The 17,997-nt window shown below is 49.0% G+C and overlaps 1 protein-coding gene across 1 annotated transcript; it reads right to left on the bottom strand.

Annotated features, from left to right (window-relative positions):
• Positions 1–2,920: 2,920 nt before the first annotated feature.
• RAP2B (RAP2B, member of RAS oncogene family) lies at positions 2,921–7,233 on the bottom strand. Its single transcript, XM_039389930.1, has one exon. It carries the CDS (start codon positions 7,195–7,197, stop codon positions 6,646–6,648), a length of 552 nt encoding a protein of 183 aa, XP_039245864.1. The 5' UTR covers positions 7,198–7,233; the 3' UTR covers positions 2,921–6,645.
• Between the last annotated feature and the right edge of the window lie 10,764 nt (positions 7,234–17,997).

Raw genomic sequence — 17,997 nt, 5'->3', positions numbered from 1 at the left:
CCACAGTAAAGCAAACATAATGTTTGAAACAAGAAACCCAGTAGAAAATAGACAGCCAATCTGGGATGAGGCAGAGTATCCCAAAAAGAAGGGAAATCAAGGTCTCCACACTAGAAATGCAGTGACTCAAGCACGTTGTTAGCAAGCTTTCATCTTAACTTTGTTCACCATCAGTAAACTTGGCAGCAAACTGCCCATATGAAATAGAGGTCTGTGATACTGCTGCAGTTCATTCAAGGGATAAAGCTATCACTAATCTCATTCTGAAGCACACAGGGCTCCCAACTCCCCTGGGTCACTCTGCAACAATCATCACTATAAAGTTCCACACAGATTTAAAGATATTTTGGTGATTAGTGGTGTAGGGAAACTCAGTCTAAACATTAAACTCACCCTTGGTGAACACACTCATCGTGCAGACTTTCTTTGCACTTTTGAATCTGCTTAGCACCACAAAGGGGGCAAACCCATTAAATCCACAACACACACACAGAAGGACGTTTTGTACCCAAACCAGAAAAATGGAACCCATTTCTCCCCAGCTGCCCCTGCCCCCAGCAAGACATCCTGCTTCCTGCCCTTCCACACAACCGTGTCTGGCACTCAGGGAGCCTGGCAGTGTGTGTGCTGCTTCCAGTGCCACCCCACAGACCCACCCCACAGTCCTACCCGCAGATCCCTGCCCTTCCCAGCCAGGATTCCATCAGCCCTGTGCTGCTACCTCTGGATCACTCTCCCTCTCTCCTGGCAAGGCAGGGAGGGGCAGTGTTTGATGCACTGAAGGTCACAGATGTTTATGTACAACAACACCCCAGAGTTCCCTCTGCTACAGACATGGAAACCCCCCCCCACCTCACCCCCTGCTCTCCCCCGAGCCTGGAGCAGCACCTGGGCGGGTGCGAGGGGCACAACCACACCCCAGCAGTGGAAGTCAAACACAAGGCACATCAAGTGTTTCCTAAGAACTACAAAAAGATTCAGTTTTGACCTCTAAAATGTATCTATTTTATGTTTCTACAGAGAGTATTTTTGGAATATCTGCAGAGACTCATCTTTCAAGTTACCTCTCTGGACAGGAGTGGATACAATGGACCTCCACCCTGACTGCTGAAATTGGGATAACTGCAGTAACATTGTAGAAACAAAGGATTAGATGAATATACCAAAAAATGAGGAACTGTGAAGGGACATCTGCTAAAAATGCTGGCCTGCACCTTTTGCAATACGTAATTCAAAGAAAAAAACCCAACCAACTTCAATTTCAAATTAGTTTTCTCCCAAAAGTCCATTTACAACCATCCCCAAAAGTGACCTCAAACATTCCCAATCATGTAGTATCACAAATTAACATGACTCTATCAAAAGGCAAAAACTTTAGCAATTTTTGATCATTTTGACCAGTCCAGTTGCTGCAGCATTTCTTGCACAATCGTTATCAGTCTGTCAAGCAGAGGAGAAACATCTGGGATCTGTCTGTACCTGGACATCAAATCCATTCACTAAGCACTTTATTTTATATAGTTCCCTTAGGGAACTTTGTAGAAATAAACAGGAGTTTAAATCATTAAGGCTGAAGTTACACGTCAGGCACCATTTTCCTAAAACTCTCTCTCTGTCAAGGTCTACCAAAACAAAGCTATGGCTTCTTGATCAGAGTCTCCTCTTTGCCCAAACCTCCAAAAGACCTCAGACTGCCAAAACAGAATACAGTCATTACAGAACAGCTGTTTCCAATATTTTAAGACTTACTTGAACAACTTGCAAGTTCTGGTTAACTGACTTCTAATTTTACAGTGGTTGCTGCAGGATCTGAGACTTGTTGGATAGTGCAGACTGAGGATTTACACGCAGGATGTGCTTTATGCACAGTATGTCACCTCTGGCACTGAGAGCACCAAAGCAGCCCTGGTGTGTGCTGGAGCAGTTGCGCCCTTGGGAAAGGTAAAACACTTCCCCCAGGGAAATGACAGTGGCTGTTCTGGAGCTTTCTGCAGGTCCAGCTCTGCTCTGGCCCATCCTTTTTGACCAGTTCAGGTTTCCCTGGGTGTTCCTTCAGCGTGATAATGACTGAGATCACCTGGGCTGAGATCATCTGTGGTAGGGCAGGAACTCCAGTTCCAACCCCAGTGAAGTCAGAGCACACACACACACACATTGACTCTTACTTGGGAAACACAGCAGGATTCTCGATTATAAACAAACCCTTAGTCCACACAAACCCCAAAATAAACAAAAAACCCCAACACACCCAACCCAGAAACACACTTGCACCCCATTTCTCACCACTATAACTCACTTGAATATCTTTAGCTGTTTGTACTAAAAACCTGCTCTCAGATCCCTCTTCTCTGCTGCACACACAGTTACCCAGGACTGCCAGCCCCAAACACAACGTTCTGGAAGTTGGGCAGATGTGGATTCCTACAAAAATGAGGTTCTAGAGCACTGTGCTGCCACAATGAGACAGGAAGGGGAATCTTTGACACATACATTTTGCAAGAGGCTGGAAACACTGCAGGAACAGGCTGTAGGCACTGTAGGAACAGGCTGTAAGCTGTGAACACCACTGTGTAAAACCATTTCCCCTTGGAACAAAGTTCATAACACGTTTGCTTCCAGAGCAAGGCTGAAATCCCCCCAGAACACAAAGAGCACTGCCCAGGGGGACAGGGAGGGTCTCTAAGGAAGGTGTCTGGGTCCCTGCCATACAAACCTGGAGAGGGACAGAGCTTCCAACAGCAGCCGAGCTCCAGCCGTTCTCCACCGCCTCGTGGGGGCTGCCCATGCATTCCACAGCAGAGGAGCACACGTGCCACTCCTGTCCATGCAAAATTCTGAAAGGACAGGGAAGTTTCTGCATTTTGTCATTCCTCGAGGAAATCTGACCCCGAACAACACCTGCACACAATGAGTACCCAAGTGAGGAAGTCATAAAGAGCCAGCTGCCCTTTATTTAAAATGCCCTTTGCAAACAACTTGCTTTACATTCTTTTGAGAGAAGCAGAACTGCCAGAATCCCACAGCCACAGAATTCCACATCAGCTCCAGCACCATCAGCATCAACAAAGCCTGAGCATCGTGTTGAGAGAACTGCACTTGTGTTGGGACTGAGGCTGAGAACATGGCATGGTTACAGTCACGGACACTGGGATACCAGAGACACTTTCTTGCAATAGAACAAGCTTGGACTTTTAAAAATACAATCATTATGTACAGCAAAATATGTGGCCACAAGACCAGCCTTAAACCAAGGCGTTGTTTACACAATTTCTGCACTGTCAGGAAATATTTTGGCCGGGAATGTCATTTTTCTTCCAAAACAATTATATATTTGCAATTCTCACTGTGAAAAGAGCAATATACCACCTCCGTATTGACACGGGTGCAACATATTCCCACAGGGAAAAGGAATAAAAGAGTACCTTTATATTGATACAACATTTCCCTCAAGTGTCGAAGCTAATATAGCTTTCATTACTCAGTCAAGTTAAAGCAGGATGATTTTTTTCAGACTTTTTCATAGACAAGACCTACATTTAACAAGCACCAAAACACTTCAGAGTATTTGGAAGATCAGACTACTGAGCTCTACACTTTGTACTGTCCCCACCAATCTTATAGAACATTAAACACCCAAATACATTTAAACCCCTGATCAGACCATGCCATGGCTGCTTAAATGCTTCACTGGTTAACGCACACACCTTTTGGGCCAGAACCAGAACGTACCAAAGAAAGGCCCAGCACAAGGCAGAGCTCAGCAGGCTGCCCTCAGCTGCTCTGCCAGGCTCAGCAAAGCCGGACTTTGTGTGCTACAAACACCCGTTTTTGCCTTGTCCTCAATCACAGCACAGGCAGTGGGGAAACAGAGGCACTGGAGAACATGAGGGATCTGCTGGTCCTTGGGGAGGACATAAAAAACACCTGCTTTTATCAACCAGAACAAGCTGCTGTCCATACACTGACCTAGAGCAAGGCCTGTTGGGCGCTAGAAGCCCTACATTCCCGTGGAATTTAAGGCAGAATTGAACCATGGCAGTAGCTGAGATGTGCATTTATGACATTTTTATCTAAAACTTCAGACATGCAGTTTTTAAGCTGCAGACATGGCAGCAGTCGAGCTTCCTTAGCTTCCAATGCAGTACGTGGGTTAAGAGAAGCCCCTGCCAAGAAGAGTTATTCCCCTGCCCTCCCAACATGGGAGTCCTCTGGCTTCCAATTCATTTTTAGGAATTTCTGGAATGAGGTTTTTGATTTTCACTTAAAAATGGGGGCTGGATCAATATTTCTGTTACAAGCAGGCAGAGGCAGCAGTGAGGGACCAGCACCAGGGCTGCCTCCTCCAGCCCTCAGTTTGGGCTGGGATTGTTACCAGTGAGACTGGCACAGCCCCAGGGATGGGATCAGAGCAGGTCCTTGTGGAGGGGCACACGGAGCTCAGGAGGAGACACATGTTTTCAGTATGTAGGTATTCCAAATTTTCAGGAGATATTTGACATTGCTACAAAAAGTGTCCAATTCTGACCACAGCACAAATTACAATATTCATTTCGATCACTGGGATTTCAATACATAAACTAACACCACACATTGTTCTTCCAGTGCTGAGGCACAACATTTTCCTACTTAAAATGACCAGATTCACAGAGGAATCATGGTAGTTAGTTTTCTGTTGGCTTGATTAAAACCCCTTTTACACAGCATTGCTCAACCTTTGTTCTTGTGATGTAAGACAACTTCAAGTCTTCTTGGGATGGGGGCAAAAAAAAAGGAAACAAAAGAGTCCCGGGTTTCGTGTGCAAACCTTTAAAGAAGAGGCAAAGAGGAAGATAATGGGGGTAAACACACTCCTTGAATCTTCCAGCTGAGGGGAGGCACAGATCTCCTCCCAACCCAACCCTCAGCAAACCAGGAAACAAATAAAGATACAATTTATAATTTTAAAGGGTGATAATGCAACGAAATTAAAAGCTTAAATTTCATAAATAATTGACCTTTAGAATTTCACCCCAATAAACCACGTTGCTTCTAGAAAGGAATAAGGGCCTAACCTTACAAGGGCTGTTGCATTAAGGGCACGCTACCTTCCTAAAGCTTCCTCTGAGCACAGCCTTCCTCTCACAAGCTGGCATCACACTGGGCCAGGACCTGAGGGCAAGCAAAACACTGCATTAAAAATGACTAAATGTTAGGTAAAACAGCAATCTTCTGTTTTGCATGTTTTTTAAACGCTGTCCTTAGCTAAATCAACCCCCCACCTTTCACTGCCACTGAGATATAAAGGCCTGTGAGAAAGTCAGTGTTTCGTGTGATACATAACAGTGCACAAAGTTGTTTTCTAAAAAACAGGATTTGTATTAAAATGGATAGACATCTCTTCAATGCATGTCTGCAATTAAAATGACAGTTGTTAGAATTTTCTTGGTACATCACAACGATAAGATTTCCTTCTTTGCTGGCTGGAGGTACATCCCACGACAAAATCAAAGGGAAAAAGAACAACAACAACAAAAAAAGCCCCCCCCCTCAAAATCCCAAAAGGCTAAATTCGTGTAAATTTGAAGTAAATGAAGCCCGAACTTGCAAGACATGGAAATAACAGTTAAAAGGCTCAGATGGAAATAGGAAATAAATTCCACTAACAATAGGCCCTTTTGTCCTGCCTTGCTCGGTGTGATTACTGCAAGGAAACTGTTAAGTAGTTTTTGGAGTAGTAGATAATGGGATTCTGTGGAGCTTTCACAGGTTGGCACCGGCTGGAACAGCTGAGTTTTGAAGGCACTCTGCAGACACAGGGCTGCTGTTGGCCCTGCATCACTCATAGGAAGTCTTTGCACTTGAGAGAGCTAGTCATCAAAATCAGTTATTGCCAACCCAAACCCAAAACCCCTCGGCAGAAAAAGCACCATCGCTCCCACCCGCCAAAGGAAAAACCAAAACCACAACGAAATCACACACACACGCACGCCTCAAAAATTGTGCAGATTTGTAACATTTTCACAGCTGATTTAAGAAAAAAATAAACCAAAAACAAATAAAACAAAAACCAGGAGAAACCCACCACGCTACCACTCTCCTGCAAACTCCCATCCGATACAGCAGGTAAACAAAATAGAGCATTATTCCAGGGATATCGGCAGCGCTGCCCGGCGCCCCGTGCCTGGCAGCACCGTCCGGGTCACAGTCCCAGTTCCATGTGCAACTCTCCGGGCGGGACGGCCCCGCACCGCCGCCCGCTTGCATAGAGACCCGGGGAGGGCGGGCGCGGGGCCGCGGGGTGGGCACCGCTCCCCGGGGTGGGCACCGCTCCCCGGGGGTGTCCCGGGATGCCGGCACCGCTCCCCGGGGGTGTCCCGGGATGCCGGCTCCGCTCCCCGGGGGTGTCCCGGGATGCCGGCTCCGCTCCCCGGGGGTGTCCCGGGATGCCGGCTCCGCTCCCCGGGGGTGTCCCGGGGCGGGTTCCCCGCGTGGCTCCGCTCCCCGGGCGGCGGGACCGGCTCCTCCCGCGCCCGCCGCCGACACTGACAGGAAATATGCCACGACCAAGACTGGACGAAACGTACATGCCGAGAAAAGCCACATTTCCAAGACGATGAATTTGTTGCCGATGCTTTTGTTCCTGCGGGGCCGGGGCCGCCGCCGCCCTCAGAGGATGGCGCAGGAGGCGCAGCACGGCTCGTCCCCGTTGGGCTGCGCCGCGTAGTTCATCTGCCTGACGATCTCGGCGAAGAGCTCGTCCACCGAGGCTTTGTTTTTGGCCGAGGTCTCCATGAAGGGGCAGCTCCACTCCTCGGCCAGCGCTTTGCCCTCCCCGAAGGAGACCTCGCGCTCGCCCTCCAGGTCCACCTTGTTGCCCACCAGGATCATGGGCACCCGCTCGTACCTCTTGACGCGGATGATCTGGTCCCGCATGGGCTTGATGTCCTGGAAGCTCTGCTGGTTCACCAGGCTGTACACCAGGATGAAGCCCTGCCCGTTCTTGATGTAGAGGTCCCGCATGGAGGCGAACTGCTCGGTGCCCGCCGTGTCCAGGATCTCCAGCACGGACGGGGACGAGTCCACCTCGATCTCCTTGCGGTAGAAGTCCTCGATGGTGGGGTCATACTTCTCGATGAACGAGCCGGTCACGAACTGCACGGTGAGGGCGGACTTGCCCACGCCGCCCGAGCCCAGCACCACCACCTTGTACTCCCGCATGGCTCCCGCCTCCCTCCGCCGCCTCCCGCTCGGAGCCGCCGCGGCGGGCGGGGACGGGGCGGGCGCGGGGAGGGGACGGGGGGCGGCCCCGCGCCGGGGCGGGCGGGCGGCGGCCGCGCCCCGCGGAGCCGCGCCGGGACAGCCCCGGCCCCGGGCAGTGCCGGGGAGGAGGAGGAGGAACGGGAGGAGGAACGGGAGGAGGAGAAGGAGGACGCAGCGCTGCCGCCACCGGCCCCGGCCCCGGCGGGACGGCGCTGCCGCGGCCCATGGCGGCCCGGCCCGGCCCCATTGGCTGAGGCGCGCGGCCCGCCCCCGCCCATTGGCTGAGGCGCGCGGCCCGCCCCCGCCCATTGGCTGCGGCGCGGCTCCGCCCGCTCCCATTGGCTGCCCGCCGGCGGGCGCAGCAGCGCACGCCCCGCCCCGCGCGTGTGATCCCCCCCGCCCTCAGCGGGACCCGGCGGGAGCGGGTTGGGCTGTTCTGCTTGCGGTCCCTCCGGAGCGGGTTGGGCCGTTCGCCGTCCCTGCCCGCGGTCCCTCCGGAGCGGGTTGGGCCGTTCGCCGTCCCTGCCCGCGGTCCCTCCGGAGCGGGCCGGGCTCCCCCGGCTCGGGCGGAGCCTCTCTCGGCCCTCCGGGGTCCCGCGCCCAGCGCGGAATGGGACCGGCAGGCGCGGCCCCCCCTGCCCCGGGTGCCCCGGCCCGTTCCCGGCGCTGCCCGCCCCGCCCGGCCCATCACCGGGGCTGTGCCCGCAGCTCCGGGGGAGCCGCTGCCGGGGTCGGGTCTCCCCGCAGCCCCCCGGCCCCTCTCCCTGCTCGGGTGGCTCCAGAGGCTGGAGTTGCCCCCGCCGGCGGGAAGGGGTCCCTGGGGAGCGCGGGTTGCCCGCGGGCTTGGAGCCCGGGGTGATCCCGAGGAGCCTCTGCCAGCGCTGCCCCGCTTCCCTGTTGCCCGCCCCGAGCCGGGACCGCCGCGTGGCTCGGGCTGAGGACGTGGCCGTTGCCAGCCGCTGATGCTGTTGGCACTTGGTGACCGGCGGCGTGGCCTGGCAGGGCTGAGTCACAGGGGCTGGCCGCTGGCCACTGCTTCTAGAAGTCGTCCCTTAGAATTTCCATGTCAGATTCAAGAAAGTGTCATTAGTGTTTTGGCACCCTCCAGCCTTTGGTGTTACATCTTACTCAGTTCTTTACTATTCTCAGTATTAATACAAGCAGTTGTGGTTTGTAGGTCCTTTCTGCCACACCTTCTTCTTTCAAAACCTAATTTAAACACAGCACTTGGAGCAGACAAAGACTGAAGGTTTTGAAATAGGCTTTGCAAGTAATGTTCTCTTACTCCTGAACAGCTTTCAGAGGCTAAATTCTGAAATTATTTTTGCAGCCCACAGGGTGGGGATTTGTCCCCATGGTCACCTGGCGAGTGGCGCACCCCTGATGAGCCCCTGGAGCTCAAACTGAACCCCTCTGCTCTTGATGTGTAAGTCTTTGCAAATAAACCTCTCCTGAGGAACACAGACCTTGTGTTCCAGCAGCCCTGCTGTGGGGTGGGCAACAGTTTAAACAACTTGCTTAAAAACATCTCTTTTCCCAGCCGCGCCGCTCTCCGCGTTGGGTGGGTGGGTGCGGTCCTGCCCCGTACCTGGCAGTGAGTGCCCTGGCTGGGTGGGATGCTGCTCTGCCAGGCCCACACCTGGTGTCTCCCGGGTGCACAGTCTCCTCACTCCCCTACAGATCCCGTGGGCTGCTCCTGAGCTGGAACAGCTGGTGTGCCTGGGGTTGGTTTTACCTCCCATGGCAGCCCAAGGGCCGGGCTTTGGTCCTCTCTCTGTTCTAAACTCTGCCTGCTGCCCAATAACCCCTACCTTGTGATGGGCCTGGGGGCCCTCTGTTTCCCAGAGCAGTACTGCAGTTCTTGGAAAAACTCAAAAAGACCTCTCTGAGTGCTTGGAACCTCCTGTTTAATGAGTGAGTTGTCTCTCAGTGACTGCTCAGCCCATCCACAGGTGTTGGCTCTGGAAACTAAATAACTGAGCTCACTTGGAAACTTTTAAACCGTTTCCCCAGCAGCTCTCCCTGTTGTTCCTTTCCCCCTCCATCTGATTCCCTCTCCCTGAAGCACTCTGGAAGCACACCTGCCCCATCACACACCTTGGTGTGAGCCAGCCAGGGCTGGCAAGGTTCTCTTTAAACCCAGCTGTAGCAGTTGCTGAAAGGCCATGGTATCACTGCAGAACCTACTGTGCTCAGGTTTTGGGTACAGTGTGGGTTTGCTCACCTTATTCACCTCTGTAGCAAGCCCCCATCTGAATTACCTGTATCGCCCTTTCTCCCAACATGCCAGTAGCCAATTTCATAAAGATCAGACTGTAAGGTTGGTTTAAATTCCAATCTATTTAATCCCAACTCACCGCTGGATTGTGGTGTAGGTTGTTTTTTCAATGACAGAATAAAATGACACTCTATTTTTTTATTCTACACTATGCTATTAATTGCTGATATTTCTGAAGAAGGGAATGTGTCATGTTCAAAGTAATAAATGATCTTTATGCTGTTGAGTTTAAGTATGGAATATTATTTCTCAAGTCCCAGTGCTCTACTATATATATTAATTTAATCTCTTGTTACCAGCCAGCTCTAGGTAATTACTCTGCAGTACAAGGAGTCTGTGGGAAGTAACTAAAAAAAACCAAGTCTAGTTTTCTTAAAAATGAATTTCCTGTGCATGGCTACAGACCACTGAGGGATCTGCAGGTTGGAAAAGTTGCAAATCCCTGGCTGAGGGTTTAGACATTGAAGTTAAATAAATCACGAGAGTATTCAGCACAAAATGTTTGACTTATGGAGCACACATTATATTGGGCTGTGGTGCTTCATGAATGGTACTGTGCTTTAGATTCTCAGAAATAAATTAATATTCTCCTGAAAAAAGCTCTGGTTGTGCAACAGGAAGGCATGACAATGCAGCAGGGTCTGGGCAAAATATAATCATTAGAGCTGGTTGTATTACTTTGATTTTAAAAATGATCAAATGTATTTCAAAAACTATTTCAGGATGATTTGATGCTATCTTAAAAATGCCAAACTAAAAATGAGCTGAAAAGCCTAGATCTGGTTACTAAGCAGTTCACCATAAAATATTTACATGTATAACCAGCTTTTACTGCAGTGAGTAACCCTGCTTGTTTGGTACAAGTGCCCACACCAGGCAGGGTTATTTCTGTGCACAGTCAGAAATACAGAGTCATTAGCTGCTGCTCTCAGTTATTTGTCTGTGCAAGTAAAGCAGTGGGTTTGGAGTGGTTTTTAATGTGCTGTACTTATTCTAGGCAAAAACTAAACAAGTGTAGTTTAGATCAGTGACAGATACGATATCGAAAATTTCAGTACCCTGAAAAATTTGTCATTGTCTGACAACAACAAGATTTAATGTTATAAAAATAAGTAAAGTCTTTCTGGTGCTGCTGAAGGGACCCTCTAACCAGCTCTTGTGGTGCTTTTTTAAAGAGGCCCAGCCAGAGCACTCAGAGCTGTGGGATCAGTGGCAGCAGAGGGACGTGTCCCCTCCTGAGCCCTGGCTGAGCCCTCCGAGCTTGTTTAGAGCAGTGTTTTACAGACAGACTGTGCCATAACCCAGGGACAGACCTGCCGGGAGGGCTGGCCTGGCTTTGCTGCTGGACCTTCGAAGGCCTGAGCTCTGTAAATGAAACAGAGCTACAGTGCAGGAAATGTAAGGCTTTGAATAAAAAAGGCACTTTGAAAACCTGCTCAGAATCAGGTGAGTGGATGTGCTTGTGTCTGAAACCTGAAGCTGCAGCTCTCGGGTGGGAAGAGCTGATACCCTTCAGTCAGAGTTTCTCTGGCTCTGGTGGTGACTACACATTGAAATAGTTTCTATTAATATGTGGGAAACTCTTGTGGCTATGAGAGAGAATTCTGAGATCATAGTGCTCTGTCAGGTACCAGCTAGGCAGGGTGATAATTGAATTTAAAGGCTACAAATCATACTAAATGTCCTATTTTGATTTCTCAGCATTGCTGCTGAGAAAATCCCAAGAGAAGATGGGGCTAAGGATACTGCACACAGTCATTGCACTCCTGAGATCAGCAATGTTCCCTGGATGTAACAGACATACCTTACCATTTACTTAGGATTAAATTATTTAGCTGGTTCATAATCCAATATAAAGCAGTTAAAGTCAAAAGAAATGCTGTTCTGTCACTCCCATACTGTCAGTATGTGACATTTATGTTGGCAGTAAACTTAAAGGTAAAAGGAGAATAATTACTGAGGGAAACTAAGAAGATGAAATAATCTCCGAGGGTTCAAAGAACAGAATCACACTGTGTTTTCTGGCATTGGACAAATCTGGAGAAATTTTCCAATGTTTACTCTTTTGGAATATATAAAGTTGGGCAAGGTTTCTGGGCCTGAACCAGTTTTTAGTGCAGTGGTGTACGAAGAAGTCCTTATTTTGGATTTGGCAGCAGGATGATTCAGGTTGGTTTGGGGTTCCTCTGGGGGGGCTGAGGAAGGAGAAGATGACAAAAATAATTCAGCATCCAACAGCATTTAAATATAATATTTAACTTGTCTGGACCTTGGGTTATTCTTGATAATTCCATCTGTGAATACACATCTGCAACAAGACTGCCTCATGGGTGTTTATCTTAATCCAGTGCCATCAGGATTCGTCATTCCAGAGTTGAGATGTGCACATATGGAGTGAAACAAGATGATCAGGGTAATTCCAGGGACAGGTTTTGTTATAGGTGAGACTATTCTGGCTTCTCAAGCCCCAGACAGAGGGAACTGGTAGCACAGACTGCAGGTGACTCAGGCCGGGGTGAGGGGCTGTTTGCAGTGCCACGAGCTGGTTCCTGCCCTGACTCAGCCAGTGGAGCATCTCCCTCCTGCCAGAGACTTCCTGAGCAGGAGCTGCTCTGTGTGGAGTCATCCCTGTCCTGCCTCTCCTGTGCCTGCTGGGGAGGTGGAGCTCCACTGGGACTTTCCTCTGCCAAAGATCCTCAAACGCAAAATACCCAAGTTTCATTTTTTCAAAAAATAACCACAGCTGCTGGTGGGTGTAAATAAAGTATAAAAAAAAAAAAAAGAGGAGAGAGAAAAAGCTGACACATACACAGAAGAAAAAGTTCATTATTTCCATCAAAAGTCCTGCCAGAGATCTTATCACTATTGCAAAAGTAGCCTGTGCTGCCAGAACTTATCACATATCATCTGCCTTGAATTGGTGTCATAATGCCACTTGATTTTTCTTTATAAAGAACATGTTCAATGGCATGTTTATATCCCACCCGGAGATGTGATGTTTATAGTCAAAACACGCATAACTGTCAAAGTTCAGGTCTATTTCTGTGTTCTTTCTTTGTTGTCAACCCCCTTCTATTGGCCCCAGGAGCAGTTTACCTGAAAGGTGATGGATTTTAGGTAAGCCCACAGAACAGGGAGAGCACTTATCTGTTCTATGTGCAGCACTCTGTTGTGTGTAGGTGTGGTGAAACAACTTTTGGAACCATAAATGCAATCTTGATAGCACTTGCTTGGAAACAGGGTATTGTATGGTAATGAAACTGGTATAATCAGCCTGGAGTGAAACTGGTGACTAATTCAAAAAACAAACTTCCTGTCTGCAGCAAAAGCCCTTCTGCAGAAAAATGCCTTTTCTTCCCTGTCCCGTGGCATTGTGTCACACTGCAGTGTGAACTCTGCTGGCAGGAGTGCTCAGACACAGCACACATTTGGAGTTTTCACTCTTTCATTTGTTTAATTCCTCAGTCTCCTGACCAGGAGCAAAGAGCTTGTCCTGACAGAATTTCCTGTCAGGGCAGTGAGAAATGAGTGCTTCCAGCTGGGATCCCCCTGTGTTCTGTGGGATGGGAGAGTTCCAGAGGTCCCAAAGGGGCAGAAAGTGGTGTTGCAGGTCCCCAAGGTATGGACTTCTCCTCTGTGTGAGGAATCACTGTGACAATCTGCCTTGGGCTCAGGTTGGTGGTGTAGAACTGTGGATGTGGGTATTGGCAGGTATTGAGGTCTGGGGAACTTTAACTAATAACGAGACAAACAACTTCTAACTCTAAAAATTGCAAGTGCATCTGTGGAAGGTGATCTCCTAGACAAAACCAGAGTTGTATTCTAGTCCTTTTTCATTGCCTGTAGTTCCTATGAATGTCATGGAGCAAGAGGTGAATCCAGGGAACCAGTGGGTCCATAGCCATTGTGTAGATAATGTGGAACTGGATGAGGAAGGGCCTCTGGATGGGAGAGCAAAGGGAACCCGACTCCCCTGTGTACCAGAAAAAGAGAGAAAAAAATACTTGTTCCATTTATTAACCAAAAAAAGTGCCTCGAACAGGATGAAAACATAGGAAAGGTTTGGTTCTTAGGGGTGTCTGTATTTTCCAATGGACAGCATGGAATTCCCCCCCAGAATGCCATTCAATCCAAATACCTATAGGTTGATCAGGTGTCTGCAAGTTAAAAAAATGTCACACACAGTAATCCATGAACAGTCAAAGCTTTAAAACCAAATAAATGTGCAAAATAGCCAGCAAGGACTTTTGTCTGCTTTTGGCTTTGTGTTGTGGTAAGAGCTGAGCAAGAGAAAGCTTTCACACAAGCAAATTTGCTCTTTGTCCAAATCTTTCCCCATGTGATTTTTTTTCAGGACTAGACTTGCAGAGCCTCACAGAAACAATCCTGTTTTTAGGCACTGGGTCCAGACTCATGAGATATTTGCAGTGTGGCCCTCCAGGGAGCTGAGCTGCTCCGGGTCTCACGGAGGCAGCAAACCACGGATCCTTCAGTCTCACCCCAAAGGAGCCCTTGAGACTGGAAGAGAGAAGAAATCAAAGGAGGCAGGAGGGGCTGCCTCTCAACTGAGCTTTGCTTCACAACACCCTGCAAGGTCAGCAAACCCCCTGGGCCAGGTGGGCAATGGCAGGGCCAGGTCTGGCAGCCCTGGTGGTGCCCACCTGGCCCCTCAGGGAAAGCTGTGTCAGAGCCAGCTGTATAACTTCACTCTTTGGTCAGCTGGGAAGGATTTGTAAGACCAGATTTTGGGAATGATGGTGTTGTTTCAGCTCTGAGATGTGGGCTGTGCTGTACACAGTGCACAGAACAGCTCCTGATGTACCCAACAGAGTCCTGCTGCTGCATCTTGGGCCACTGAAAGCATTCAGATGTAAATATTGATTGTTCTTTAAATGTCTCCTATTTGAGTATTTTGAAGTAATTTGGTAGTAAACATATCAACAAAGGAGATAAGGATTTTTTGAGACCCACTTCAGGCTCAGACTGACTGACTGTCAGTTGTTTGCAGCCTCAATAGACTTCAAATCCCTTGCAGTCCTTTAACACAATGCCATGTTTTCTGATTGCTTTACAAGGGCTGCTGCTGTGGCTCAGTTGTCTCTGGCTGGTCAAGGCTGGAGGGATCATTGTGGCTGACCACTGATTGTGTCACCAGCCTAAGCACTGTTTCATCTTCCAGGCCTTCAGCTGCTGGGCCAGATTAAGGTGAATGTGGGAGCAAACTGAGTCTTGCAACACCTGGCCCTGCAGATAACCCAGCCCAGCCCAGCCCCGGGTCAGTGAGGCACAAACAGCCACTGCTCCCTGACAGATGAGCTCAGAGTGAGCAGATAAGAGCCAGTGATGTTGATACCACTGGGTCTGTGAGCCGTGGTCGATACTGTCAGCAGGGCAGGCGGGAGTGCTGATGTGAGCACAGGCCCTGCAGGGTTTGTAGGAGGCTGGCTGTCCTCGTGGCCTGGCAGGACACAGCTGCTCCCTTAGGGCTGAGCCCTGCAGGGTTTGTAGGAGGCTGGCTGTCCTCATGGCCTGGCAGGACACAGCTGCTCCCTTAGGGCTGAGCTCTGCAGGCTCCTGGCCCCGCTGGCAAACCCACTGCTCTGAGTTCCTGCAGGCCCCTCTGCATGTCAGAGTCCACAACTGCAGCAGTGAACCTAAAATAATAACACCCATGCAATGCAGATGCATTTCTATTTCTGTAGACTTTATTTTGTCATAAATAGTTCAGTAGGAGGACACTGCAGTCTGTCAGTGCAACAGCCTCTGTTGGTGGCACCAATCTGCTCTAAGTGCCCCAGCAAAACACAGCCCAAACCAGTCCTGCCCTGTGAGAAACATTGTCTTGTCATGTACCAGAAAAGCAGAGTAAAAATTACTTCAAACGTGAATTGATTCTGTTTGTGATCATCACTTCACAAGGCTGAGGGACCTGCAGCAGGCTCACAGATCCCACAGGTCACCAAGTGCATTGTGACTGACCTGGCAATCGTGGCTGAATGAAAGCAGAGTGATGTGGAACCAGGAGCTGATCCACAGTAATTGGGGAAAACCAACAAGTTACTTTATTTACAAGAAGCATATTCCCCACAGCAGAGTTGAATTCAACTTGTTTGTCCCACTTGCAAAGAGCCAAGAAGCCCCCTGGTCCCAGGATCTGTCCCAGCTAATCCTCTAATGCTGCTGTTCACTTTGCTCTTGGCTGCTCAGGCAGAGTGAATTTTGAGGATCTTTCAGTGTCAATGAGGCAGACGTGACATTTTGACACTGTTAGCAAGAGAAAATGTCGAGACAGTCAGAGCGCTGCAGTTTTCCTCTGTCCTTCAGGGTTTTTGCCTGGTTTCCCCCTGCAGGCTGCTTCCCCTGCCAGCAGATCCCTTTTGGGTAATGGTGAACTAAAAGTTAAAACTCCATGTACCATTCCAGATGGTATCCAGGCACAAATGCCTGTCAGAATCCAGTTTATCAAAATCACTGAAAATTCCAATTCTCTTCTCCAGAGTGCTGACAGTAAACTTGATAGCAGTGGCAAATTTTTGGTTTGCACTCTAGTTTTCAAGGCATTAATACAAATACGAGCTGCAGTACAAAGCTCTGGTATGTCTTCCAGTTTCATGGCAAACTATTGACACATCAGAAGTTTTTCAACAGGTTATTTATCTTCTAGATGCTTTCCCAGACTGTTTAATGAAGCGTTGTAACGTTCAGCCGGGTTTGTGGGCACTGAGGTGACTGACTAATGCAAATAGATATCTAAGAGTCGGGTTTGATTTCAGTGTTAACAAGTGCTTTGGAACCTGTCTTTGTTCAGTAAACAACATATTTCATAGTTTACATCAGATTGAATCCTTCTACAAATATAAACAAATACATTAGTGGAACAAGAAAGTAAACTCCGTGGGACATTCATGGCTGCAGTGACTAAACAATTTAAAAGTCTTTTATTGTTGACTATTCAAACTAAAGCACCCAGCCCTGTAGTGCATAGCACCCAAATAAAAACAGTTTGGGGTCTGCACAGCCTGGAGAAGTGTTTGGGATCTTGTGATTGCTGGGATCTGGAAGGAATGAGCCAGCTCTGTGTCATGAACTCAGTCTGCACTGTCATTGCTTAAATAATGATTTTAAAGCTCCTTTTAGTCTTCCTGATGACAGACTCAAACAAAAAGACTCTCCTTGTCCAGGAAGGACTGCTGGGGCAGCTGGGAAAACAAGGCCTAACAAAAATATTGATTTCACTCTGGGTGAGCTGGAAGCAGAAGTGACTGTGATCTTTATTCTGCCTGTGCTGCTCTGGGCACTTCCCTCTGGCTGGGAGAGGCTCCATGCTTTGGGAAGGGGCTGGTTGGGATGAGGCTCCATCCCTTGGGGAAGGGCTGGTTGGGATGAGGCTCCATCCCTTGGGGAAGGGCTGGTTGGGATGAGGCTCCATCCCTTGGGAAGGGGCTGTGTGCTGTTCCCAGCCCTGCTCTCCCTGCTGGGACACAGGGAGTGCAGTCCCCCGTGTGTGTCAGACCTGCTCTGCCTGCCAGGTTCTCACCTGTGTCAGTGCCTGGTCTGCAGCTATAAATACCAGCCCAAAGTGTGAGTCACAGCTGCTGTGTGGGACTGGAAGCCTTTTCTGCTACTGCAGGGAGTGGAGGGAAGGGGAGAGCCCGTGACAGCCGGGACGTTGTACAAGGTGTGGTGCTGACTCACGGTAGCAGCCGAGTCTTACTCTTTTCCTGACCAATAAACAGAATTAACCAGTAACCACCACAACAAAACCCCATGATTTAAACTGCACTGAGTGGCCCTCTGCCATCCCAGGGAGAGCACTAAGCTCCAAACCCAGCATCTGTCCTGGGGGAGGATGCAGCTGGGAGCTGCAGGGGTTGGGAGCACCCCAGACGTGCAGTCAGCCCCCTGAGCAGCCAGGACACCGTGAGGGTGCCTCAGCACCCTGCTGAACGTGTCCCATGGCTTTGGGTGGCACCAATTGTGAAAAAGGAGTAAAAGTCACCTCTGAAACATTAAAACCCCCAATAAATGATACTGTTTCCTCTGTATTGTAGCCGTACCACGAGTCTGCAAACAGCCAGCCTGTGTTCTTACTACAGTTACTTCACTTTTAAAATAACATATTGGTAGCAAAAGTACAATTTCAAAGAAAAGTTTAGTGTAGATAAAGACCAAACCACCATTCCTACTCCTACTTACCGTATGGAAGAGCCACTGACTGCTACAGCTCTGCCAATAACTGAGCTCACAGCACAATGAAACTCTGTAAATAGTATTTAAGCGTTGACAGTATTTAAACATTTAACTCACCGAGCCTGGTGTAAGTGTAATTTTTCAGCATTAGGAAAGCTATTGCTTAATTAATGTTTTATGGCAGTTTGCATATGTAAAGCACTATATATGAATGCTGAGTATGATTCAGTTGTCAGTATCTGAACATGAATTACACTTCACACAGGTTTGGGAGAAGACATTCCATAACA

The sequence above is a fragment of the Pipra filicauda genome, unplaced genomic scaffold (genome assembly GCF_003945595.2).
Source record: "Pipra filicauda isolate LSUMZ 115617 unplaced genomic scaffold, ASM394559v2 scaffold78_size3787270_pilon, whole genome shotgun sequence".
Lineage (NCBI taxonomy): Eukaryota > Metazoa > Chordata > Aves > Passeriformes > Pipridae > Pipra > Pipra filicauda.
This window is presented reverse-complemented; position numbering and strand designations above follow the sequence as displayed.